General features: G+C 45.0%; 1 protein-coding gene across 1 annotated transcript in view; it reads right to left on the bottom strand.

The window, feature by feature from the left end:
• Window positions 1-26,495, bottom strand: part of LOC109888870 (SH3 and multiple ankyrin repeat domains protein 3-like) — an 88,012-nt gene that overhangs the window by 42,661 nt on the left and 18,856 nt on the right. Inside the window, exon 2 of the mRNA XM_031822876.1 lies at window positions 12,531-12,644. Within this exon, the coding sequence (XP_031678736.1) occupies window positions 12,531-12,644 (114 nt within the window). The remainder of the gene's footprint in view (window positions 1-12,530; window positions 12,645-26,495) is intronic.

Raw genomic sequence — 26,495 nt, 5'->3', positions numbered from 1 at the left:
AGCGGAGGCAGGGTCTAGTCAGGCTAGAGATGGTGTTGTAGCTGAGGCTGGGTCTAGTCAAGCTAGAGATGGTGGGATAGCTGAGGCTGGTCCTAGTTATGCTATGGATGGTGGTGTAGCGGAGGCAGGGTCTAGTCAGGCTAGAGATGGTGGGGTAGCTGAGGCTGGGTCTAGTCAGGCTAGAGATGGTGGGGTAGCTGACGCTGGGTCTAGTCAGTCTATGGATGGTGGGGTAGCTGAGGATGGTCCTAGTTATGCTATGGAGGGTGGTGTAGGCAAGGGTAATTTCAGTGTAGGAAAGGATGAAACAGCGTCTGTGGCACCAGTAAGTACAGATAGTAGTGTAAATCCCCTGGCACAGTCCCCGCAGCCGGACAACTTTCTCACGGTTTCTGGAAGGAAATGCTGTAGGAACGCTCAACCGGTGTCGCTCATTCAGCCGACAGAAACTTTCAACCGGTTTTCCCCATTAAGCAGCGGGTCGGAGTCAGAGGCCGATTCTTCTCTGGTCTCTACTCCTCCCGTTACGGGGTCTGAGACGCCGAAGCTTCCCACCATTAGCTCTGACAAATTGAAAACTCTAGTCATTGGCGACTCCATTACCCGCAGTATTAGACTTAAAGCGAATCATCCAGCGATCATACACTGTTTACCCGGGGGCAGGGCTACCGACGTTAAGGCTAATCTGAAGATGGTGCTGGCTAAAGCTAAAACTGGCGAGTGTAGAGAGTATAGAGATATTGTTATCCACGTCGGCACCAACGATGTTAGGATGAAACAGTCAGAAATCACCAAGCGCAACATAGCTTCTGCGTGCATATCAGCTAGAAAGATGTGTCGGCATCGAGTAATTGTCTCTGGCCCCCTCCCAGTTAGGGGGAGTGATGAGCTCTACAGCAGAGTCTCACAACTCAATCGCTGGTTGAAAACTGTTTTCTGCCCCTCCCAAAAGTTAGAATTTGTAGATAATTGGCCCTCTTTCTGGGACTCACCCACAAACAGGACCAAGCCTGACCTGCTGAGGAGTGACGGACTCCATCCTAGCTGGAGGGGTGCTCTCATCTTATCTACCAACATAGACAGGGCTCTAACTCCTCTAACTCCACAATGAAATAGGGTGCAGGCCAGGCAGCAGGCTGTTAGCCAGCCTGCCAGCATAGTGGAGTCTGCCATTAGCACAGTCAGTGTAGTCAGCTCAGCTATCACCATTGAGACCGTGTCTGTGCCTCGACCTAGGTTGGGCAAAACTAAACATGGCGGTGTTCGCCTTAGCAATCTCACTAGGATAAAGACCACCTCCATTCCTGTCATTACTGAAAGAGATCATGATACCTCACATCTCAAAATAGGGCTACTTAATGTTAGATCCCTTACTTCAAAGGCAATTATAGTCAATGAACTAATCACTGATCATAATCTTGATGTGATTGGCCTGACTGAAACATGGCTTAAGCCTGATGAATTTACTGTTTTAAATGAGGCCTCACCTCCTGGCTACACTAGTGACCATATCCCCCGTGCATCCCGCAAAGGCGGAGGTGTTGCTAACATTTACGATAGCAAATTTCAATTTACAAAAAAAAAAAAGACATTTTCGTCTTTTGAGCTTCTAGTCATGAAATCTATGCAGCCTACTCAATCACTTTTTATAGCTACTGTTTACAGGCCTCCTGGGCCATATACAGCGTTTCTCACTGAGTTCCCTGAATTCCTATCGGACCTTGTAGTCATAGCAGATAATATTCTAATCTTTGGTGACTTTAATATTCACATGGAAAAGTCCACAGACCCACTCCAAAAGGCTTTCGGAGCCATCCTCGACTCAGTGGGTTTTGTCCAACATGTCTCTGGACCCACTCACTGTCACAGTCATACGCTGGACCTAGTTTTGTCCCATGGAATAAATGTGGTGGATCTTAATGTTTTTCCTCATAATCCTGGACTATCGGACCACCATTTTATTACGTTTGCAATTGCAACAAATAATCTGCTTAGACCCCAACCAAGGAACATCAAAAGTCGTGCTATAAATTCACAGACAACACAAAGATTCCTTGATGCCCTTCCAGACTCCCTCTGCCTACCCAAGGACGCCAGAGGACAAAAATCAGTTAACCACCTAACTGAGGATCTCAATTTAACCTTGCGCAATACCCTAGATGCAGTTGCACCCCTAAAAACAAAAAAATGTCTCATAAGAAACTAGCTCCCTGGTACACAGAAAATACCCGAGCTCTGAAGCAAGCTTCCAGAAAATTGGAACGGAAATGGCGCCACACCAAACTGGAAGTCTTCCGACTAGCTTGGAAGGACGGTACCGTGCAGTACCGTAGAGCCCTTACTGCTGCTCGATCATCCTATTTTTCTAACTTAATTGAGGAAAATAAGAACAATCCGAAATTCCTTTTTAATACTGTCGCAAAGCTAACTAAAAAGCAGCATTCCCCAAGAGAGGATGACTTTCACTTTAGCAGTGATACATTCATGAACTTCTTTGAGGAAAAGATTATGATTATTAGAAAGCAAATTACGGACTCCTCTTTAAACCTGCGTATTCCTCCAAACCTCAGTTGTCCTGAGTCTGCACAACTCTGCCAGGACCTAGGATCAAGAGAGACGCTCAAGTAATCATGGCCTCTAAACCTTCAAGCTGCATACTGGACCCTATTCCAACTAAACTACTGAAAGAGCTGCTTCCTGTGCTTGGCCCTCCTATGTTGAACATAATAAACGGCTCTCTATCCACTGGATGTGTACCAAACTCACTAAAAGTGGCAGTAATAAAGCCTCTCTTGAAAAAGCCAAACCTTGACCCAGAAAATATAAAAAACTATCGGCCTATATCGAATCTTCCATTCCTCTCAAAATTTTTTGAGAAGGCTGTTGCGCAACAACTCACTGCCTTCCTGAAGACAAACAATGTATACGAAATGCTTCAGTCTGGTTTTAGACCCCATCATAGCACTGAGACGGCACTTGTGAAGGTGGTAAATGACATTTTAATGGCATCGGACCGAGGCTCTGCATCTGTCCTCGTGCTCCTAGACCTTAGTGCTGCTTTTGATACCATCGATCACCACATTCTTTTGGAGAGATTGGAAACCCAAATTGGTCTACACGGACATGTTCTGGCCTGGTTTAGATCTTATCTGTCGGAAAGATATCAGTTTGTCTCTGTGAATGGTTTGTCCTCTGACAAATCAACTGTAAATTTCGGTGTTCCTCAAGGTTCCGTTTTAGGACCACTATTGTTTTCACTATATATTTTACCTCTTGGGGAAGTTATTCGAAAACATAATGTAAACTTTCACTGCTATGCGGATGACACACAGCTGTACATTTCAATGAAACATGGTGAAGCCCCAAAATTGCCCTCGCTAGAAGCATGTGTTTCAGACATAAGGAAGTGGATGGCTGCAAACTTTCTACTATTAAACTCGGACAAAACAGAGATGCTTGTTCTAGGTCCCAAGAAACAAAGAGATCTTCTGTTGAATCTGACAATTAATCTTAATGGTTGTACAGTCGTCTCAAATAAAACTGTGAAGGACCTCGGCGTTACTCTGGACCCTGATCTCTCTTTTGAAGAACATATCAAGACCATTTCGAGGACAGCTTTTTTCCATCTACGTAACATTGCAAAAATCAGAAACTTTCTGTCCAAAAATGATGCAGAAAAATTTATCCATGCTTTTGTCACTTCTAGGTTAGACTACTGTAATGCTCTATTTTCCGGCTACCCGGATAAAGCACTAAATAAACTTCAGTTAGTGCTAAATACGGCTGCTAGGATCCTGACTAGAACCAAAAAATTTGATCATATTACTCCAGTGCTAGCCTCTCTACACTGGCTTCCTGTCAAAGCAAGGGCTGATTTCAAGGTTTTACTGCTAACCTACAAAGCATTACATGGGCTTGCTCCTACCTATCTCTCTGATTTGGTCCTGCCGTACATACCTACACGTACGCTACGGTCACAAGACGCAGGCCTCCTAATTGTCCCTAGAATTTCTAAGCAAACAGCTGGAGGCAGGGCTTTCTCCTATAGAGCTCCATTTTTATGGAACGGTCTGCCTACCCATGTCAGAGACGCAAACTCGGTCTCAACCTTTAAGTCTTTACTGAAGACTCATCTCTTCAGTGGGTCATATGATTGAGTGTAGTCTGGCCCAGGAGTGGGAAGGTGAACGGAAAGGCTCTGGAGCAACGAACCGCCCTTGCTGTCTCTGCCTGGCCGGTTCCCCTCTTTCCACTGGGATTCTCTGCCTCTAACCCTATTACAGGGGCTGAGTCACTGGCTTGCTGGGGCTCTCTCATGCCGTCCCTGGAGGGGGTGCGTCACCTGAGTGGGTTGATTCACTGTTGTGGTCATCCTGTCTGGGTTGGCGCCCCCCCCCCCCTTGGGTTGTGCCGTGGCAGAGAACTTTGTGGGCTATACTCAGCCTTGTCTCAGGATGGTAAGTTGGTGGTTGAAGATATCCCTCTAGTGGTGTGGGGGCTGTGCTTTGGCAAAGTGGGTGGGGTTATATCCTTCCTGTTTGGCCCTGTCCGGGGGTGTCCTCGGATGGGGCCACAGTGTCTCCTGACCCCTCCTGTCTCAGCCTCCAGTATTTATGCTGCAGTAGTTTATGTGTCGGGGGGCTGGGGTCAGTTTGTTATATCTGGAGTACTTCTCCTGTCCTATTCGGTGTCCTGTGTGAATCTAAGTGTGCGTTCTCTAATTCTCTCCTTCTCTCTTTCTTTCTCTCTCTCGGAGGACCTGAGCCCTAGGACCATGCCCCAGGACTACCTGACATGATGACTCCTTGCTGTCCCCAGTCCACCTGGCCATGCTGCTGTTCCAGTTTCAACTGACCTGAGCCCTAGGACCATGCCCCAGGACTACCTGACATGATGACTCCTTGCTGTCCCCAGTCCACCTGGCCATGCTGCTGCTCCAGTTTCAACTTCCACCTGACTGTGCTGCTGCTCCAGTTTCAACTGTTCTGCCTTATTATTATTCGACCATGCTGGTCATTTATGAACATTTGAACATCTTGGCCATGTTCTGTTATAATCTCCACCCGGCACAGCCAGAAGAGGACTGGCCACCCCACATAGCCTGGTTCCTCTCTAGGTTTCTTCCTAGGTATTGGCCTTTCTAGGGAGTTTTTCCTAGCCACCGTGCTTCTACACCTCCATTGCTTGCTGTTTGGGGTTTTAGGCTGGGTTTCTGTACAGCACTTTGAGATATCAGCTGATGTACGAAGGGCTATATAAATACATTTGATTTGATTTGATTTGATTTTGGGCCTAGTCATGCTATGGATGGTGGTGTAGCGGAGGCCGGGTCTGGTCAGGCTAGAGATGGTGGGGTAGCTGAGGCTGGGTCTAGTCAGGCTATGGATGTTGGGGTAGCTGACACTGGGTCTAGTCAGGCTATGGATGGTGGTGTAGCAGAGGCTGGGTCTAGTCAGGCTAGAGATGGTTGTGTAGCGGAAGCTGGGTCTAGTCAGGCTAGAGATGGTGGGGTAGCGGAGGCTGGGTCTAGTCAGGCTAGAGATGGTTGGATAGCGGAGGCTGGGTCTAGTCAGGCTAGAGATGGTGGGGTAGCTGAGGCTGGGTCTAATCCGCTGCTGGCGGATTAGGGTTGGACCGGCAGCTGTTCCTCATGAAGCTGGAGAGGCTGAGTACAGCAGGTCTCTCAGATTTTTACTCTGCAATGCTGAGGGCCTGGCAGCTTCTAAGGCCCATACAAGAAGGAGGTGTGGAGCCTGGGCTGTGGGTGTGGGAGGAGCCTATCTTCCACAACCCAGCCATCCCTGAGATCGGTTCAGTCGGCCACCCTGCAGAGGTAACTGATGGCAGGGGGTTTACAAAGGCTGGGTGACCTGGGACTGCTGGGAGAGGAGGGGTGGAAAACCCCGGAAGTCTTGGCACAACAAACAGGAATAACATCTCTTAGGCTGCTGGAGAGATTCCTGGAGGAGGTCCAGGAGGCACTGTCTGAGCCGGTAAGGACGGATGTTTGAGTGGCCAAAGGGAGAGGGGCCACCAATGTTTCCGCCGCTGTAGGTGACTGCAGAGACTGGAGACTGGCAAGAGGGAATGGAGGACTTGTTAGATTTTAACACTCCGAGCCTGGGGGAGTATGGGGGGGGGTAAAGCCCTCTACAACCTCAGCGTTAAGGTGAGGAACATTAGGAGCCTGGGGGAGTATGGGGCGGTGGGAGGTAAAGCCCTCTACAACCTCAGCGTTAAGGTGATGAACATTAGGAGCCTGGGGGAGTATGGGGCGGTGGGAGGTAAAGCCCTCTACAACCTCAGCGTTAAGGTGAGGAACATTAGGAGCCTAACATGAGTGAAGGCACATCAGTGGCAGGGGATGTGGGGAGGAGGGTATGGTGTGTTTTAGATGGAGGGGGCTCTATGAACCCCCAGCACCAAAGAGGTCAGGGGACCTCCAGTGGAGGGTTCTACATGGAGCCCTGGCCACTAACAGCTGCTTGGCACGGGTTGAACCGGGAATCAGGCAGGGGTGTCTTTTCTGTCAAATGAAAGAAACTGGGAATCATATGTTTTCTGTGTGCACCAGGTTAATGCCTTTAATGTCTCTGTTGGAATGTCTGTGTGAGAGGTTGGGGTGGTTTTTACTTTTGGGATGTCTGTGTGAGAGTTTGGGGGTGGTTTTTACTGTTGGAATGTCTATGTGAGAGGTTGGGGGTGGTGTTTACTGTTGGGATGTCTGTGTGAGAGGTTGGGGGTGGTTTTTACTGTTGGGATGTTCATAATGGATACAGGTATTCGAGCAAGGAGAAAGCCAAATGTGTTTTGTTGAACTTTCTGTTTGCTCAGGCAAAGTTAGCTATTTGGCTAACAAGGAGGAACAGGGTCAAAGGTGGGGGGATAACAGACTCTTTACTATTGTTTAATGGGATGGTCTCTGCGCGCCTCAGGGTTGGTGGGTATGGTAAATGTATGCAGTACAGGATATATATATATATATATTTTTCAAAGGGGGAGGTGAGTTTTTCATGAAATGAGATTGTTTAAGTAAAGAAAGACAAACAGTGTGTTGATGTGTGTGTTGATGTGTGTGTTGATGTGTGTGTTGATGTGTGTGTTGATGTGTGTGTTGATGTGTGTGTTGATGTGTGTGCTGATGTGTGTGTTGATGTGTGTGTTGATGTGTGTGTTGATGTGTGTGCTGATGTGTGTGTTGATGTGTGTGCTGATGTGTGTGTTGATGTGTTGATGTGTGTGTTGATGTGTGTGTTGATGTGTGTGCTGATGTGTGTGTTGATGTGTGTGTTGATGTGTGTGTTGATGTGTGTGCTGATGTGTGTGTTGATGTGTGTGTTGATGTGTGTGCTGATGTGTGTGTTGATGTGTGTGTTGATGTGTGTGTTGATGTGTGTGTTGATGTGTGTGCTGATGTGTGTGTTGATGTGTGTGTTGATGTGTGTGTTGATGTGTGTGCTGATGTGTGTGTTGATGTGTGTGTTGATGTGTGTGTTGATGTGTGTGCTGATGTGTGTGTTGATGTGTGTGTTGATGTGTGTGCTGATGTGTGTGTTGATGTGTGTGCTGATGTGTGTGTGTGTCACCCTATGTGCTCCTTGTCAAAAGTGATTTGTCTTTGCTCCACAGTGTGGCCTGATAGACTATATGGACAATGAATCAAAGCTCTCTCTCTCTCTCTCTCTCTCTCTCTCTCTCTCTCTCTCTCTCTCTCTCTCTCTCTCTCTCTCTCTCTCTCTCTCTCGTATGTGTGTAGATACTGTATGTCTTGGCTCTGCACAGTTGACTGATTTCTGATGGAATGGAGACAGTGGCCATCACTCTGACACACACACCTATGTACGTGCTCACACACGGGCACACACTCATATAGGAAACAAGCCAATCCCTTCAGGTGTCTGAAGGCTAAAGGGGGGGTGACCTCAACTGAATTCAATAATACTGACTCAGCTAAAACACTAATGCTAAAGACGTCCTCCTGCTAGTGGTCCTTCCCTTCTCCTCCTCTCTCCTCTCTTCCTCTTCTCTCTCCTCTCTCTCTCGAATAAAATGGATTAGTTGCCTATGCTAATATCTCTGCTGACGCTGCTGGCTTTCAGGTAACACTGTTACAGAGAGAGAGAGAAAGTGAGCTTGTGTGTGTGCGTGCGTGCGTGCATATAGAATTAGCATATTGCCTCCATGAGACACTGTCTGTATCTCACTTCTTCTTCTTGTCCCTCTCTTTGCACCGTCTCTCATCATGTCATAATTTCCTCCCAACAGGTAGGTCATTGCTGTTAGAGGCGTGCTAACCTGGACTGATTAACATGTGTGAATGACCTTGCTAACACAGCACTTTACACTCTTAGAAAAAAAGTTCCAAAAGGGTTCTTCGGCTGTCCCCATAGGAGAACCCTTTGTGGTTCCAGGTGGAACACTTTTGTCTTCTATGTAAAGCCCTCTGTGGAAAGGGTTCTACATGGAACCAAAAGGGTTCCACGCGGAATCAAAAAGGGTTCTTCAAAGGGTTCTCTAGAATCTAGTCTAGATAGCACCTCTTTTTCGAAGAGTGTAGAGCTTCTGTTTGAATGTGATTATTACTGCCTCATCTCAGAGCTCTGGGATCAAATGCAGCCTGAGCTAGTTAGATATGTGTATTTGTGTCTGCTAAAACTCCAAAACAAATCTGATGGAAGATACCTTGTGCCTCTCTATCTGCCCCTCACTTCTCTCAATGACCACAGCTCCCCCTGTCTTTCTTCTGCCTGCTCTCTCCTCTTTTCTCCATTTCCCTTTCTCTTTCAGCCGTGACTTCCTTTTCACTCCTGCTGCAGAGGTCCTGTGATTAGCATTCCAGGAGAGTAGAGAGGGTGTGAGAAAGAGAGGGAGAAAAGGAGGGATAGATAGAGAGGGTGCGGATGAAGAAGAGACTCCCAAACTTTTTAATGGGCAGGCTAAAAATAGAGCAGTCTTTATCTGACTGGTGAGTCATTCAACTACTCAGCACTGGGAAGGGAGGGTGGGAGGGGAGGGACGGGGAGGGAGGGGGAAAGAGATGAGAGTGAATACATACAAAACCATGAAGAAACCTCAAGCCATGCTGCTAATGTTACATAGTAGCTAAAACTACCAGTAACACAACTTAGGGCGCTTTTACATATCCCCCTGGATCCTGGAGCGTTTGGTGCCCTGATCCGCGCTATAAAGCACATGTGAAATTCAAACGAATCCTGGCTGATACTAATCCTGGACCTGCGTGAGTAGCGGTTTCAAGATCCAGGACCAGAGTACCAGGTATAGCGATGCGGCGGCGCGAGTTGCTTGGAACTTTTTTCCAAATGTAAACAAGCTAGCTCGCTAACGTCATATGGAATGTGCATCTTGCTAATCACACTACGAAAAGGTCATTTTCAGGTCTTGTGAAAGCAAAACATATTCTGTAGAATTCTCACAAAGGCTCCAGGAAACCGAACCAGGGTACCGAATTTCATATGTGAAAATGCCCTTAGTTTAAAAAACTGTGATATCACCATAGCATCCACAGTCACGCATGTGCATGGCATGCGCACCCCCAAATGCAAATGCAAAAGCAAACACCAATACACTCACAGCCAGCAGCATTTCACCACTCATCACTCAATGTTGTGTTAATGAATTGAATCAATCAATATCCTTTTCTTTCTTTCTTTCTCTCTCTCTCTCTCTCTCTCTCTCTCTCTCTCTCTCTCTCTCTCTCTCTCTCTCTCTCTCTCTCTCTCTCTCTTTATCAGTCTCTCCCTCCCTCCTTATATTTTCCTTCCCTTCATCCCTCTGTCCTGAATCCCCCTCTGTACTCTCCCTCTTTCTCTCCTACCTGCAGTGACTTATAAAGTGTCATCTCCATTGTTGTCCCCTTGGCGTGTGTGTGTGTGTGTGTGTGTGTGAGAGAGAGAGAGAGAGAGAGAGAGAGAGAGAGAGAGAGAGAGAGAGAGAGACAGAGACAGAGACAGAGACAGAGACAGAGACAGAGACAGAGACAGAGACAGAGACAGAGACAGAGACAGAGACAGACAGAGATAGTCACAATAAATAACTGAGATTCACTGATGGCCTGACCCTGACCTTAACTCTACCCATATCCATCTCTCTCCCTCTCTCTCTCTGACACGGACCAGAACCTTACCGCCAAATCAAATGGGAGGGGTAGAGAGAAAGAGACACGGAGAGGGAGAGGGTGAGAGGGAGAGGGGGAGAGCACAGTGAGTCACGACACAGGGTTGATGTATAGGAGCAGAGAGATCACTCCAGATTCAAGTAGAAAGGGGCTAGGGCTATTTTTCTCAAACTCATAACAAGCCCGGAGCTTCGATTGAACCCGCAGTTCATGGAGCAGTAGCTTGCTGCTTAGACTACTGCGCCATCCATAAACAATGAGTTATCAAGGCCAGTCTTAATTAATAGCTAAACTTGTTTTTCTGTTTTAATCCTGTCCCAAAACTTAATCCTCAATTTAACCAATTGTAATTCATGTCTAAATTGTTAACCAATTGGAATTAATGCCTGAAGTTAAGCCTAGAGTTTTTTCTATATCCCAAACCGTAGCTCTTTTATTAACCCAGTCGGAATGAATGCATTAACTTAACCGTAGATTTGTTTCTGGGAGCCTAACATGCCTAAAATGTCTGGAGCTCATGCAGGAGCTGTGTGCCTAACTAAAGGATGTCGCCACTAGGGGCAACGCTGAGCGCTATTACCATCAAGCTGGCTTGGGTTTTGTTAGGGTGTTGTGGATGGGTGTGGCGGATGGGTGTTGTGGATGGGTGTGGCGGATGGGTGTGGTGGATGGGTGTTGTGGATGGGTGTGGCGGATGTGCATAATCCGCGAGCTCCATTTTGGAGGATCACGTGTTCAATCCCAGTTATAGACACTAAATTTGCCGTTTGGAGAAACGTGGAAAAACGTCTAATTCTGCAGTGAGAATCTGAGAGCTTGTAGATAGGGGAGCCTGCAACACAGTCAGTTTTCTCAAACACACTGATTTGTAGGAGAGTCAATAAACAACCACACACACACACACACACACACACACAGAGCAGTGTTGTTTGGGTTAGATCATTGTAGACAGGGCTGTCTTTCCTGCTTCACTGAGCTGAGATATACTGCCGTGACTGTCAGTGAAGCCTCAATGCTTACCTTCAGGTGGACAAGGGTATGTGTGTGTGGAGGTGTTTGTCTGAGTGTGTGTGTGTGTGCTTGTGTCTATGTCTCTGAGTTTGTGTGTCCTCTAGTATGTTACCTATTATTTCATCACTATTGAAACATCTGGGATACATATAACTCCTTCAAAACAACTGTGTATCACCAACTGTTGAGTTTCAACAATTACACAGCATTATTTATTCAGCTGGACTTATTTATTGCACCAAAATCATTTGTCGAGTTAATATTCAACAATCTAAGAAAAACATACAGTATAACGCTTCTGTACTTCAATACCCAGTGGAAAGACATGAAGGAGAAGGAATGAGAAGGAGAACTGGATGGAGGGAGGAGGGAAACATAGAGAGAGGAGGGGGGGGTGAAGCAAGAGAGGAGAGGGAATAAGGAAACACAGGAGTGAGAGGAGAAAAAACAGAGACAGAGAGCTGCCTTTTCATCATCTCTTCTCCTCTGTCTTTTAGTGAATCCACCCTCATTCTTCTCCATCACTATTTCACTCCCTCCCCTCCTTCCTCTCCATATCTCCTCACCCCTCCCATCAGGGGACACGATTCCTCAAGTGGTATTGAGGGGAAAGACGAGAGACATTCCTCATCCACCCATTTCCACAAAACCCTCCCTAGCCACATCCTCAGACTCCTTTCCAGAACACCTCTCCCCATCCCACTGCTCTACACAGTAGGTAGGAGCTGCATCCGTGGGTTCCTAATGGGACTTGCGGTGTGATTCAGAAAGCCTGTTTAACACACACTCTGTGATGGAGAAGGTTCATGAACCTTTATGGTTCAATAAACACACCACCTGTTTACCCATAAACCAATCTAAACATGCAGAGATAGATAGTACATTAATCAAAGCAGCATGTTTTCTTTTTCCATGGGCTCTGTTGTCCTTGTTTATTGTCACATACACCGATAGGTGCAGTAAAATGTGTTGTTTTACAGGGTCAGTAGTATGGCGCCCCAGGAGCAAAACAGGATTAAGTGCCTTACCCAAAGGCAGTTCAACAGATGTTTTCACCTTGTCAGCTCAGGTATTTGGCCCAATGCTCTAACCGATAGGCTACCTGGCTAAGTGAGATAGATGGTTCATTCATCATGTGATTATGAGCATCTTCAGGTGTGTTTTTGGTGTGTGTGCGTGTCCCGGCAGTCAGTATACACATTAGAGGTCAGCACACATAATATTGTACATACATGGCTGAATCAGCACCTTGGACAGCACCCATAGTTTCACCAGCCTGTTCAGCACCGTGGACAGCGCTAGCGAGCCAAAGTAAATATACACTGTGAAGAGTGAGAGAGTGTGTGTTTTACAGAGCTGTCTGTGTGTGTTCTCCAGTCATTACCTAGCCGAGGGTCGTACTGTCTCATCTGAACCTCCTCCACACAGTCGGCAGGGAACCAGCCTGTTCTCCCCTTGACCGTGCCCTCCCAGAAGCCTCCTTCTCCTATACTCAACACTGACACAGGGGGAGAGACAGAGACAGAGAAAGTTAACTACAGCATATGTACAGTTCATTGCAGGTTAACAGATACAGATGAGTCTCCACTGTGGCTAAAAGGAAGTAGATGTCACAGAATGCTGGGTGGAGCAAGTTATAAGTCCCTAATCACAGTCAGTTCTTGTATCCTGTGGATAAAGTGGACACAATTGAATGTTTATTTTTATTTTGACCAGGAAGTCCCATTGAGGTCGGAAGACCTCTTTTTCATTTTATTTCCTGAAAATAACAGATGCAAACCCAACACTGGCAATCACTAGGTAAATTGCCATTCAATTGCATGGCAGGGAGTTGTGTGTGTTCTTAGTCAAGGCAGGCATTTGGTGTGTGTGTGTGTGTCTCAGTTTGTGTTTTCGTGTGTGTGGTGTGTGTACGTGTGTAATTGCGTGCATGAGTGTGCCCTGCCGTGGTAATTAGAGACGAATGTATGGTTGATATTAATCTTCGCTGCAGGAAGCACTCATTTCCACTAAGCTTATCCATTACCTCAACACACACATGTTAACATACACATTCATTACGCACAGGCTAACAAGAAGACTAAGGAGCTGGACATACACATATATCGACACACACATAAACGAACACCAGCTGGAACTCTGGCTGTGTTCTACTGAACCCTCATCCTTCCATGGTTGCTAGGTTACAGCAAAGTCAGGTTGCAGCATGTGGCAGGGTTGAAGAATGTTAGAATGATGGGATGTTAACCTCTTGGAATGTTAACATGTTGGAATGATGGAATGTGCCTACCCAGGATGAATTCTCCAATCTCACTTTGTGAGTGACACTTGACTTCTTATATCTCAGGACAGGTGACCATCCGTTGGGCAACTGCACTAGCACGTCATTAGCGTGCCAGTACACATCTGCTACCTCAGCATGGAGAATCCAGCATAGAACCAGAGTCCCAGAGTTCCAGGCAAAGGCAGGGCTCACTCTGATCGGATAGAGGAACTGCATCGACCCCCTCTCCTGGAGGAAACCTGCTGTGTTCCCTCTCTCTGATCACAGATTAAACCTGCTTCACTGTGTCAGTCTCCTGGGCATACTCTCTCTATGCCGTTCCCTGTCCTTTGGCTTGGCATACAACCATTACATAGCACTAAGCGATTACTTGCCTTCACTCTATTCAGAAATGTCTCAACAGTGAAATATGGTAGACCTTCAGGGAACTGACACACACACACACCATCATCTCTATTTCCCTTCTTCAGCTGAATACACCCGAGCTAGCTGTAATCAAGGACCAGGAAATCAACCTGCCAATTAGCAGACAGCCACAGGAACCATGATGATAAGCTCCTCAATAACCCCAGAGCATTGCATCACCACTTAAATATTCAGTCTGGGGCCTCACGAGTGGCACAGCGGTTTAAGGCACAGCATCACTACAGACCCAGGTTCATACCCAGGATATGTCACAGCCGGCCGCGACCTGGAGACCCTTGAGGCGGTGCACAATTTGCCCAGTGTCGTCCGGGTTAGGGGAGGGTTTGGCCGTCCGGGATGTCCTTGTCCCATCGCGTTTTAGCAACTCCTGTGGCGGGCCCGGGCACATGCACGCTGACACGGTCGCCAGTTCAACGCATTGGTGTATCTGGCTTCCGGGTTAAGTAAGCAGTGTGTCAAGAAGCAGTGCGGCTTGGCAGGGTTGTGTTTTGGGGGAAGTATGGCTCTCAACCTTCGCCTCTCCCGTATCCGTACGGGAGTTGCAGCGATGGAACAAGAATGTAACTACCAATTGATATCACGAAAAAGGGGTACAAATTTGTAAAATAGTATGCAAATTAAATTCGAAAACGTATCATCATGACACTGTACACAAAAAAACGAGGACCTGTTTTGGCTCAAGTATCACTTTCAAAACTACTGGCTGAAAGGATAAAATTCTGGGGCATAACTTTAATCCTCTCTCTGACATAAACTCATATCACACATCAACATTCATACTACAGTTCAAATTCAACGTTACTTCTGAGTCACTTCAAACTAACATCCCAAATCACATGAACATTGTATTTCATTCATGACCACTATTAGTCCACTATTGTTGAACGTGCATCTTGATGAATGTCAGAAGGCAGAGTCAAACATTGGGCATTGAAATGATAAAAAGGTGAACCTTTTACAAGCAATGATGATGAACCATGAGTATCTTTTGGAGACATGTTGTCTGTTCCAACACATGAATGCATTATTTTTCAACCCCTAACTTCTGCCCAGAATGACATACTGAACTAGAGATTAGAGTGGCAGGACACAAATGCCAAAAGTATTTCTGATTGGTTCTGCTCTCCATCACTCAGTCACAACACGAGTCAACAATTTGCTTCATGCGGCAGGCTCACCACTCGAACTGGTGAGCATGTAAAACCATTCCCTCATCTTTACTCTGCGAGGAGTGTTTCTCTCTCTGTGTGTGTGTGTGTGTGTGTGTGTGTGTGTGTGTGTGTGTGTGTGTGTGTGTGTGTGTGTGTGTGTGTGTGTGTGTGTGTGTGTGTGTGTGTGTGTGTGTGTGTGTGTGTGTGAACACCATGAAATAAGACCCCTGACAGTGCCACTACCACAACCAGACTGTGACCAAAGATGACCGTCACCGATCACACTGAAGCGGAGAGAACGAGAGAGAGTAAAAACGAAAGGGAGAGCGGGAAAGTGCCACAGAGAACAGGGTAATTGAGAGTGAAGGCTGATGAAATACACTTCATAAAAAGCTCAAATAACCCTGGTCCCCACACACGTACACAAACAAGGTTTTAGGAGCGTCACCCTTACAGTGCCACTATTCAAATCAAATTACATTTCATTGGTTGCATACACATATTTGCAGATGTTGTCGCAGGTGCAGCTAAATGCTTGTGTGTCTAGCTCCAACAGTCTAGCTCCAACAGTCTAGCTCCAACAGTCTAGCTCCAACAGACTAGCTCCAACAGTCTAGCTCCAACAGTCTAGCTCCAACAGACTAGCTCCAACAGACTAGCTCCAACAGTCTAGCTCCAACAGTCTAGCTCCAACAGACTAGCTCCAACAGTCTAGCTCCAACAGACTAGCTCCAACAGACTAGCTCCAACAGTCTAGCTCCAACAGTCTAGCTCCAACAGACTAGCTCCAAGAGACTAGCTCCAACAGTCTAGCTCCAACAGACTAGCTCCAAGAGACTAGCTCCAAGAGACTAGCTCCAACAGACTAGCTCCAAGAGACTAGCTCCAACAGACTAGCTCCAACAGACTAGCTCCAAGAGACTAGCTCCAACAGACTAGCTCCAAGAGACTAGCTCCAAGAGACTAGCTCCAACAGTCTAGCTCCAACAGACTAGCTCCAACAGACTAGCTCCAAGAGACTAGCTTCAACAGTCTAGCTCCAACAGACTAGCTCCAACAGACTAGCTCCAACAGTCTAGCTCCAACAGACTAGCTCCAACAGACTAGCTCCAACAGTCTAGCTCCAACAGTCTAGCTCCAACAGTCTAGCTCCAACAGACTAGCTCCAACAGTCTAGCTCCAACAGACTAGCTCCAACAGTCTAGCTCCAACAGTCTAGCTCCAACAGACTAGCTCCAACAATACATAGCAGTACAAAACAATACAAACAAATCCCCCAAATGAAAATGAATAAATATCAGAACGAGCAATATTAGAGTATATATAAATAATGGTGTGTATAGAAAGTATGGACAGTTAAGTGATAATGCCTGAGAAGCTGGTGTTTGGAGGATATATTGGCACAGGTGTTGTTAGGCCGGAGACTAAGTCAATATATCCTCCAAACACCTGCTTCAAGGGCATTATCACTTTTATACAATGGGTTACCAACATATTCAAATAATAATTTACATTTTTATTAATGTTATTTTGATGAATTTATTCTGTTTCATCCTTCCACAAGATATAGTACCGACACAAATCTGGGGTTGCTACCCAAGCCGGCTGGTTGTTTGATCTATTGGTTCGGTTGCCAGAGACGCGACCCAGTCATTCAGTCTTCGTTCTGTATCTATGGACGCGACCCAGTCGTTCTAAATATTCCATTGCCATATTGGCTGGCAACGATCTTATCCCATGCTTGCTAACTAGCCAACTACGAATAACTTACAGTTATGTCAAAGAGTGCAGCCAGAAAGCAAGGAATTAGCTGCATTTGCATTTGTTTAAGCGGTTTTCTAGTGATATTTATTTCGATACATCCATAACAAATTAAATCAAATTGTATTTGTCACATGCGCCAAATACAACAGGTGTGGGTAGACCTTACAGTGAAGTGCTTACATACAAGCCCTTAACCAACACTGCAGTTAAGAAAATAGAGTTAAGAAAATACTTACTAAATAAACTAAAGTAAAACAAATGAAGAATATAAAAAATAAGAATAATGAGACTTTATTCAGGGGGTACCAGTACTTTCTGGCTACACTCTTTTACGTGGTTGTAAGTTAGCCGCAAGGGACAAGACAGGATAAGAACGTTACCGAGTCAATGTACAGGTTAGTCAAGGTTATTTGTACATGTAGGTAGGGGTAAAGTAACTATGCATAGATAATAAACAGCCAGTAGCAGCAGTGTAAAAACAAAGGGGGAGGGGGGAGTGTCAATATAAATAGTACCCGTGGAAATGTGATTAATTGTTCAGCAGTCTTACGGCTTGGGGATATAAGCTGTCAAGGAGCCTTTTGGACCTAGACTTGGTGCTCCGGTACAACTAGCCATGTGGTAGCAGAGAGAACAGTCTATGACTTGGGTAACTGGAGTCTTTGACAATTCTTCTGACACCGCCGACTATATAGAACCTGGGTGGCAGGAAGCTTGGCCCTGGTGATGTACTGGGCCGTACGCGCTACCCTCTAGCACCTTAAGGTTGGATGCCGAGCAGTTGCCATACCAGGCAGTGATGCAACCATACTCTCGATGGTGCAGCTGTAGAACTTTTTGAGGATCTGGGGACCCATGGCAAATCTTTTCAGTCTCCTGAGGGGGAAAAGCTGTTGTCATGCCCTCGCAACTTTTTTGGTGTGTTTAGACCATGATAGCTTATTGGTGATGTGGGCACCAAGGAATTTGAAATTCTCGACCTGCTCCACTACAGCCCCGTCAATGTGAATGGGGGCCTGTTCGGCCCTCCTTTTCCTGTAGTCCACAATCATCAACTTTGTCTTGATCACGTTGAGGGAGAGGTTGTTGTCCTGAATCTACACTGTCAGGCCTCTAACTTCCTCCATATAGGCTGTCTCACCGTTGTCGGTGATGAGGTCTACCACCGTTATGTCATCAGCAAACTTAGTGATAGCGTTGGAGTCATACTTGGCCACGCAGTCGTGGGTGAACAGGTAGTACAGGAGGGGACTAAGCTCGCACCCGTGAGGGGCCCCCGTGTTGAGGATCAGCATGACAAATGTGTTGTTGCCTACCCTTACCACCTGGGGGTGGCCCGTTAGGTAGTCCAGGATCCAGTTGCAGAGGGAGGTGTTTAGTCCCAGGGTCCTTAGCTTAGTGATAAGATTTGTGGGCACTAAGGTGTTGAACGCTGAGCTGTAGTTAACAGCATTCTCACAAAGGTGTTCCTTTTGTCCAGGTGGGTGTCCAAGGGCAGTGTGGAGTCCGATTTGAGATAGAGTCATCTGTGGAGCTAATAACGAGCTAATGATGCGCAATTTCACCTGGCATAGAAAATTATTTTTTCTTGTCAGGACACTGTTGTTCAGAGGAGCTGGGCAACAACATAGCTAGCATAATCATTTGAAACTGAAGCTGGAAAGACTGCAAACTATCTGCACTTCTTTTAGTTTTACCTGTTTTCTATTGATAGTTCTTTGTATAAATCCATACAAATAATGCTGATTCATGTGTTCTACTGGCTGAGAAAAGCTGTATGTTTCATTCCGACTCCCAACACGTTCATTACTATGGGACAGCTGGATATCGAATTTGAATATTGAAACAATGTTGCAAATGAAGGAGAGACAGACAGCAAGGTTTATACAAACATCCACTGTTGAAAACTAAATGTTAGTCTAAAAGAAATGTGAGATAATGTCTAGATGCTTTTTATAGTGGGTAGAGATCAACTCTATAAATTGCCTGGCTGGGTTGATGAGACAGTGGATTGCGCAGATGGAACAGAGTAAATAGGCATTTTAACAGCATAGATTTAGTCAGTGATAACTTGTGGAATAGACACCGGCTGGAATGCAGTTTTTACCAATCAGCATTCAGGATTAGACCCACCCGTTGTATAATATACGAATAGAAAATGTTTACAGCAATAGTTATACAGGATGAACAATGAGTAGAATACAGAATATGCTAAACAAAAATCCAAATGCAACATGCAAGAATTTCAAAGATTTTACTGAGATACAGTTCTCCCGACCCCTCCTTTTTCAGCCTCCAGTATTTATGTGTCGGGGGAATAGGTTCAGTCTGTTATATCTAGAGTATTTCTCCTGTCTTATCCAGTGTACTGTGTGAATTTAGGTATGCTCCCTCTAATTCTCTCTCTCTCTCGCTTTCTCTCTTCTCTCGGAGGCCCTGAGCCCTAGGACCATGCCTCAGGATTACCTTGCCAGATGACTCTTTGCTGTCCCCAGTCCACCTGGTCATGCTGCTGATCCAGTTTCAACTGTTCTGCCTGTGGCTATGGAACCCTGACCTGTTCACCGGACGTGCTACTGTATCTTTTCCCGGACATGCTGTTTTGTTTTCGACTCTCTCTTTCTACTGCACCAGCTTGTCTAACTCTGAAGGATCGGCTATGAAAAGACTACTGACATTTACTCCTGAGGTGCTGACCTGTTGCACCATCTAAAACCACTGTGATTATTATTATTTGACCCTGTCAATCCCTGATCTGTTTCACCTGTCTTTGTGATTGTCTCCACACCCCCCCTCCAGGTGTCACCCATCTTCCCCATTATCCCCTGTGTATTTATACCTGTGTTCTCTGTTTGTCTGTTGCCAGTTCATTTTGTTCGTCAAGCCTACCAGCGTTTTTCCCCTTGCTCCTGTCTTTGCTATAGTTCCTGTTTTCTTGTTTCCCGGTGTACACCATTCCTGCCTGCCCTGACCCTGACTGCCGTCCTGTACCTATCTGGATTACTGACCTCTGCCTGCCCTTGACCTGCCCTTTTGCCTGCCCCTGTTCGAATAATAAACTTTTGTTATTTCAACACTATCTGCACCTGGGTCTTATTCTTGAATGTGATAGACCTGCTGATGTAAAAAAGGCTTTAAAAGTAAATTTGATTGATTTAAGGAAATTTATGGATTTCACATGACTGGGAATACAGTCAATACAGTCAACATTAATCTGTTGGTCACAGATACTGTGCATAAAAAAAAGTTGATCGTGAATCAGAACCAGTGAGTATCTGGTGTGACCACCATTTGACACATATCCTTCACATAGAGCTGACTAGGCTGTTGATTGTGGCCTATTTTGGCCCACTCCTTTTCACTGGCTGTACGAAGTTGCTGAATATTGGTGGGAACTGGAACAGGCTGTCATACACATCGATCCAGAGCATCCCAAACATGCTCAGCGGGCGACATGCCTGGTGAGTATGCAGGCCATGGTACAACTGGGCCCTTTTCAGCTTCCAGAAATTGTTTAAAGATCATTGTGACATGGGGCCGTGCATTATCATGCCGAAACATGAGGTGATGGCAGCGTATGAATGTCACGACAATGGTCCTCAGGATCTCGTCACTTTATCTCTGTGCATTAAAATTGCAATCAATAAAATGCAATTGTGTTCGTTGTCCGTAGCTTATGCCCATACCATAACCCCACAGACACCATGAGGCACTCTGTTCACAATGTTGACATTAGCAAACCGCTCGCCCACACAACGCCATACACATGGTTTGCGGTTGTGAAGCTGGTTGGACGTACTGCCAAATTCTCAAAAACGACGTTAGATGCGGCTTATGGTAGAGAAATAAACATCCAATTCTCTGGCAACAGCTCTTGTGGCCATTGCTGCAGTCAGCATGCAAATTGCACGCTCCCTCAAAACTTGAGACATCGGTGGCATTGTGTTGTGTGACAAAACTGCACATTTTAGAGTGACCTTTTATTGTCCCCAGCACAAGGTGTAATGATCATGCTGTTTAATATGCTACATCTGTCAGGTGGATGTATTATCTTGGCAAAGGAGAAATGCTCACTAACAGGGATATAAACAAATTTGTGCAAAACATTTGAGAGATAAGCTTTTTGTGCATATGGAACATTTCGGGGATCTTTTATTTCAGCTCATGAAACATGGGGCCAACACTTTACATGTTGCGTTTTACTTTTTTGTTCAGTATATATGTGAAGTGGGTAGAACAGTATGCTATGTCTCTATGTACATAGGGCAGCATCAGTCTCTAATGTGTAGGGTAGAGCACCAGGTGGTAGCCGGCTAGTAACAGTGATTAAGGTTTAGGGCAAGTTATTGGTTGGAGGCCGGCTAATAGTGACTATTTAACAGTCTGATGGCCTGAAGATAGAAGCTGTCTCTCGGTTCAAGCTTTGATGCACCTGAACTTTCTCTGCCTTCTAGATGGTAGCGGGGTGAACACTCCATGGCTCGGGTGGCTGAGGTTCTTGATGATCTTCTTGGCCTTCCTGTGACACTGGTTGCTGTAGAGTAATGGAAGGCAGGAAGTGTGGCCCAGGGGATGCTTTGGGCTGACCGCAACACTGTCTGGACAGCCCTGCGGTTGCAGACGGTGCAATTGCAGTACCAGGCAGTGATACAGCCTGACAAGATACCCTCAATGGTGCATCTGTAGAAGTTTGTGAGGGTCTTATGGGCCAAGCGACTTCTTCACTACACCGTCTGTGTGAATGGACCATTTCAGGTCATCAGTGACGTGCAAGCCGAGGAGCTTGAAGCTTTCACCCTCTCCACTGCAGCCCCGTCGATGTGGATGGGGGCGTGCACTCTCTGCTGCATTTCTGAAGTCCATGATCAGCTCCTTTGTTTTGTTGATGTTGACAGAGAGGTTATTATCCTTGCACCCCTCCGCCAGGGCTTTCACCTTCTCCCTGTAGGCTGTCTCGTTCTTGTTGATAATCAGGCCTACCACTGTTGTGTCATCAGCAAACTGTTATGTCTTGTGCCAAGGCCCGGTTGGCATGACTATTGGCCCCTTGAAACAGACGCTGGCACTCAGTGGCCCTGAAACAGGGCTCTGTGTGTATTTAGTGGCCAAGTGGCACCAGTGTGTCTTTTGCTATCCAGACTGAGCTGGGAGCAAGGCCATAGAGAGGGAAAGAGGGAGAAACGTAGAGGGAGGAGAGTTGAGAGAGCATATATAAAAGAGAGAAGACATGAGGTGAATATGAAGAGTGCAAAAGTGGAGGAAGAGAAGGTTGGAAATGGGGAGAAATCAGAGGACAGATAAAAGTAGGGGAATAGAAAAGAGGGTTGAAGGACAGGAGAGAAGAGGCATAACCAGAAAACCATCACAGTGTGTTGTATGTGACTCTAACTGAGGTTAAAGCCTAGAGCTCATGGGTCGTTCCACCAATTTGGAGAAGTGTAACTTTTGATTTCACCTGATTTTAACATTCTGTCATAAAGAGAACATGTTCTACTTCATATAAAACATGTTTTGGCACCTTAGCAAGTCTTTATTCATCTAAAAATATGATTGAATTGTCCATGTTGCTCTTTATTTACTATAACAGGCTTTTAAAATTCAATATTGGTGCACAATTGACCCTTCGCTAAGCCCTGTCCCCCTTGGTTACTGTTGCAACCTCGGACAACATTTTCCCGGGAAGCCCAATTCCACATTCAATGGATAGTATCCAAATTGTATCCTGATGTCCTAAACAGATTGGGGGTGTATTCATAACATTGCTAAGTTTGCTGGCTAACATACATTTTGAGAAAATAAGTTTTATTAAGAGACTAGCTGACCAGCTGAGGTAGCAAACAATGTAACAAAAGTAATTATAATTTCAGATAAGAACAATACTCTGCAACAGGCTCTGCATTTCAGGAATCACAGTAGCAAGTACTCCTGGTGCAGTGTTATATTATTTAGCCTTTTAAACATTACCTTTTTTTTAAAGAAAACTCTGTTTTTGCCAATGCCCTCACTGGCTTTCATGCGATTTAAATACGAGCTTGTCCGAGGTGTCAGAATTGACAACAGTTGCTATCCATTGGAGCGCTGCGATTGGTTGTCAAAAATTGGGGCGGTGCTGAGCAAAGACTCAATTTCTACTTCAAATATTAAACTGATACAAAATGCATTATTTTCGTGGAATGTCCCTCATAGTACAGTCCTGCATCGGGTTGGACACCCACGGTTCCCCAGCGAGTGACCCGCAAATAAATTCAGCTGGTGGTGGAATGAAAACATTATATCGTGATTCAAAACAAATATATTCGCATAGAGTCTACACATATCTGGAACTATATTGCAGGGATGTGACACCATTCTTTCACAAGAAATTCCATAATTTGGTGTTTTGTTGAAACGGCTGTCTCAGGTGCTACTCCAGAATCTCCCCATAAGTGTTCAATTGGGTTGAGATCTGGTGACTGAGATGACCATGGCAGATGGCTTACATTGTTATCATGCTCATCAAACCATTCAGCAACTACTTGTGCCCTGTGGATGGAGGCATTATAATGAATTGCTTAATTAACTCAGGAACCACAGCGGTATGGCAGCATCTGCTTTCAATACACGTTGTATCCCTCATTTACACAAGTGTTTCCATTATTTTGTCAGTTACCGGTAGTAGCCTAAAGCAGTGAACTGTCCATTGTTTGTGTTTTGCTGAAACATTCCTAATTTGCCCACATGCACCGTTTATGTTCCCGTTTATGTTTATGATAGAAAACACTAAAGTTTCCAAAACTGTCAAAATATTGTCTGTGAGTATAACAGAACTGATATTGCAGGTGAAAACCTGAGGAATATCCAATCAGGAAGTGCCTCTTATTTTGAAACCTCTCTGTTGCTATGCATGCCTATCCTCCATTTAAAGGGATATCAACCAGATTCCTTTTTCTATGGCTTCCCTAAGGTGTCAACAGTCTTTAGACATAGTTTCAGGCTTTTATTTTGAAATATGGGCGAGAAAGATCACATTGCGTAAGTGGATAATAGTGAAGACATCAAAACAATGAAATAACACATATGGAATAGGTGGGGGCTCTCAGAGTGAGTTTTGCACAACAGAGTAAATCTCCAAAATATAATTATTTTAAAAACAAGCCATAGAAAGTTGGTTGCAATTTCAGTTTAAGCCACCAGATTTTTTCTTATTTTTTACAAATAATCCAACAAATATTGTGGTTAAAACTCAAACATACTAATAGACAGCTGTGACATAATAGATTGCAAAATAGTTGGGAAGAGATTTACAACGTACCAATTCCATGGCACATGATTTATGAACTGATACGCAAAACGACGCCAGATTCAAAACTTTGAATTTTTCAATTTATATTATTATACAAAATTCTTGCAACCAATAGAATGTCATATGTATGGGGGATACAATTTTTAAGAGAGAGAATGCCAAGAGTGTGCAAAGCTTTCACTTTTTTGATTACTACATGATTCCATATGTGTTATTTCATTGTTTTGATGTCTTCACTATTATTCTACAATGTAGAAAATAGTAAAAATAAAGAAAAACTCTTGAATGAGTAGGTGTCCAAACCTTTGACTGGTACTGTATATAAATATATATATTTACAAAAAGATATATATGGGGGATTGGAAATTATGCAGAATTATATTGGAGCTACAATCTATCTTCAATATTAAAGCTGATCTACCCCAAGAATAAATAAACAAAGACTGAGTGAGTGGGGAGCAGACAACAGAAAACTAGCTGTTATTGGCACTCTTTGTTTTTGGTCTATTAACCAATTTACTGCATGGTGATGTCACCATGGAATGCAAACCTGATGATTAGATGTTTCTGTGTAGATTGCATTTTCTACCAGAAACTATTTGTTTATTTATTGTACATTTATTTTACTAGGCAAGTCAGTTAAGAACAAATTCTTATTTTCAATGACAGCCTAGGAACATCAGGTTAACTGTCTGTTCAGGGGCAGAACAACAGATTTGTACCTTGTCAGCTCGGGGATTTGAACTTGCAACCTTTCGGTTACTAGTCCAACACTCTAACCACTAGGCTACCCTGCCTTCCCATTAGGAAACTCTGACCACATTTACTCACACTTTTACGTTGTTATTTTCATCAGCTGCTGTACAATATGATACAAAACTCAGGAAAACATATTGACTGCACTAGACCTGTATATGTAAAATTGCCTTTTGAGTGACTAAAATATCACCCAAAACATTTTTGGGAGGCTAGAAATGGGTTTCCATCCAATTGGCGACAGATTTTAATATGAATATTGTAGAATATGTGCATTTTCCTACCAGTGGTATGTTTCCACCAAATGGATTTGTTGCAGATAAAAAGGTTTTTGTGTAATAATGTAGTGCACACAACATATATTATTTTGCTTAAGTTTTCATGTACCATATAAAAATCTAAAGTTCAATGTGATTCCATCGCATTTTTAACTCTACCACTAGTTTTGTCACAAAAACTGTTGCTTTAAATAGAAAATATGCCTTCTCTGGTCTTGCACCTGCGCTCTAGCCAACAGATCGCAGATACAGTGCATGTAGGATGTGCGGGTTGTCTAGTCTACATGATGAGATTATTCTGGATAAAAGTGCTAATATTTTTATTTGTCAAGCATGGATCATCATGTCACCAGATAAGACCCTTGATATTTCTTGGAAAGGAGCATCAAGCTCATCACCGTGCACTTTCACCACCCCGTGAAGTTCATAACTAATGTCATCTGTCGCCTAACAAGCTGCGTAGTTTCCCTAGTCGTAGTGGGAGGACCACAAGGCATTTCCACTGCAATTTCTCGCATGATTTGTATGGACAGAAATATCACACTATGTCGAACAACAAATCGATTGTCAGCATTTATAAAATCGTACCGGGCATAACCTGTTTCCATCAGCCTGGTCGTGACTTTTTCCATGCATCAGGTAATTCATCCGCATGAAATGGTTGGATGGAAACCTGATAAGAAATGTACATTTATTATATACACTGCTCAAAACATAAAGGGAACACTAAAATAACACATCCTAGATCTGAATGAATGAAATATTCGTATTAAATACTTTTTTCTTTACATAGTTGAATGTGCTGACAACATAATCACACAAATTTATCAACCCATGGAGGTCTGGATTTGGAGTCACACTCAAAATTAAAGTGGAAAACCACACTACAGGCGGATCCAACTTTGATGTAATGTCCGTAAAACAAGTCAAAATGAGGCTCAGTAGTGTGTGTGGCCTCCACGTGCCTGTATGACCTCCCTACAATGCCTGGGCATGCTCCTGATGAGGTGGCGGATGGTCTCCTGAGGGATCTCCTCCCAGACCTGGACTAAAGCATCCGCCAACTCCTGGACAGTCTGTGATGCAACGTGGCGTTGGTGGATGGAGCGAGACATGATGTCCCAGATGTGCTCAATTGGATCCAGGCCTGGGGAACGGGCGGGCCAGTCCATAGCATCAATGCCTTCCTCTTGCAGGAACTGCTGACACACTCCAGCCACATGAGGTCTAGCATTGTCTTGCATTAGGAGGAACCCAGGGCCAACCACACCAGCATATGGTCTCACAAGGGGTCTGAGGATCTCATCTCGGTACCTAGTGGCAATCAGGCTACCTCTGGCGAGCACATGTTAGGGCTGTGCGGCCCCCCAAAGAAATGCCACCCACACCATGACTGACCCACCGCCAA

The sequence above is a fragment of the Oncorhynchus kisutch genome, linkage group LG4 (genome assembly GCF_002021735.2).
Source record: "Oncorhynchus kisutch isolate 150728-3 linkage group LG4, Okis_V2, whole genome shotgun sequence".
NCBI classification, from domain to species: Eukaryota; Metazoa; Chordata; class Actinopteri; order Salmoniformes; family Salmonidae; genus Oncorhynchus; species Oncorhynchus kisutch.
The sequence above is the reverse complement of the archived record's forward strand: the minus strand, read 5'-3'. Positions and strand labels throughout refer to the sequence as shown.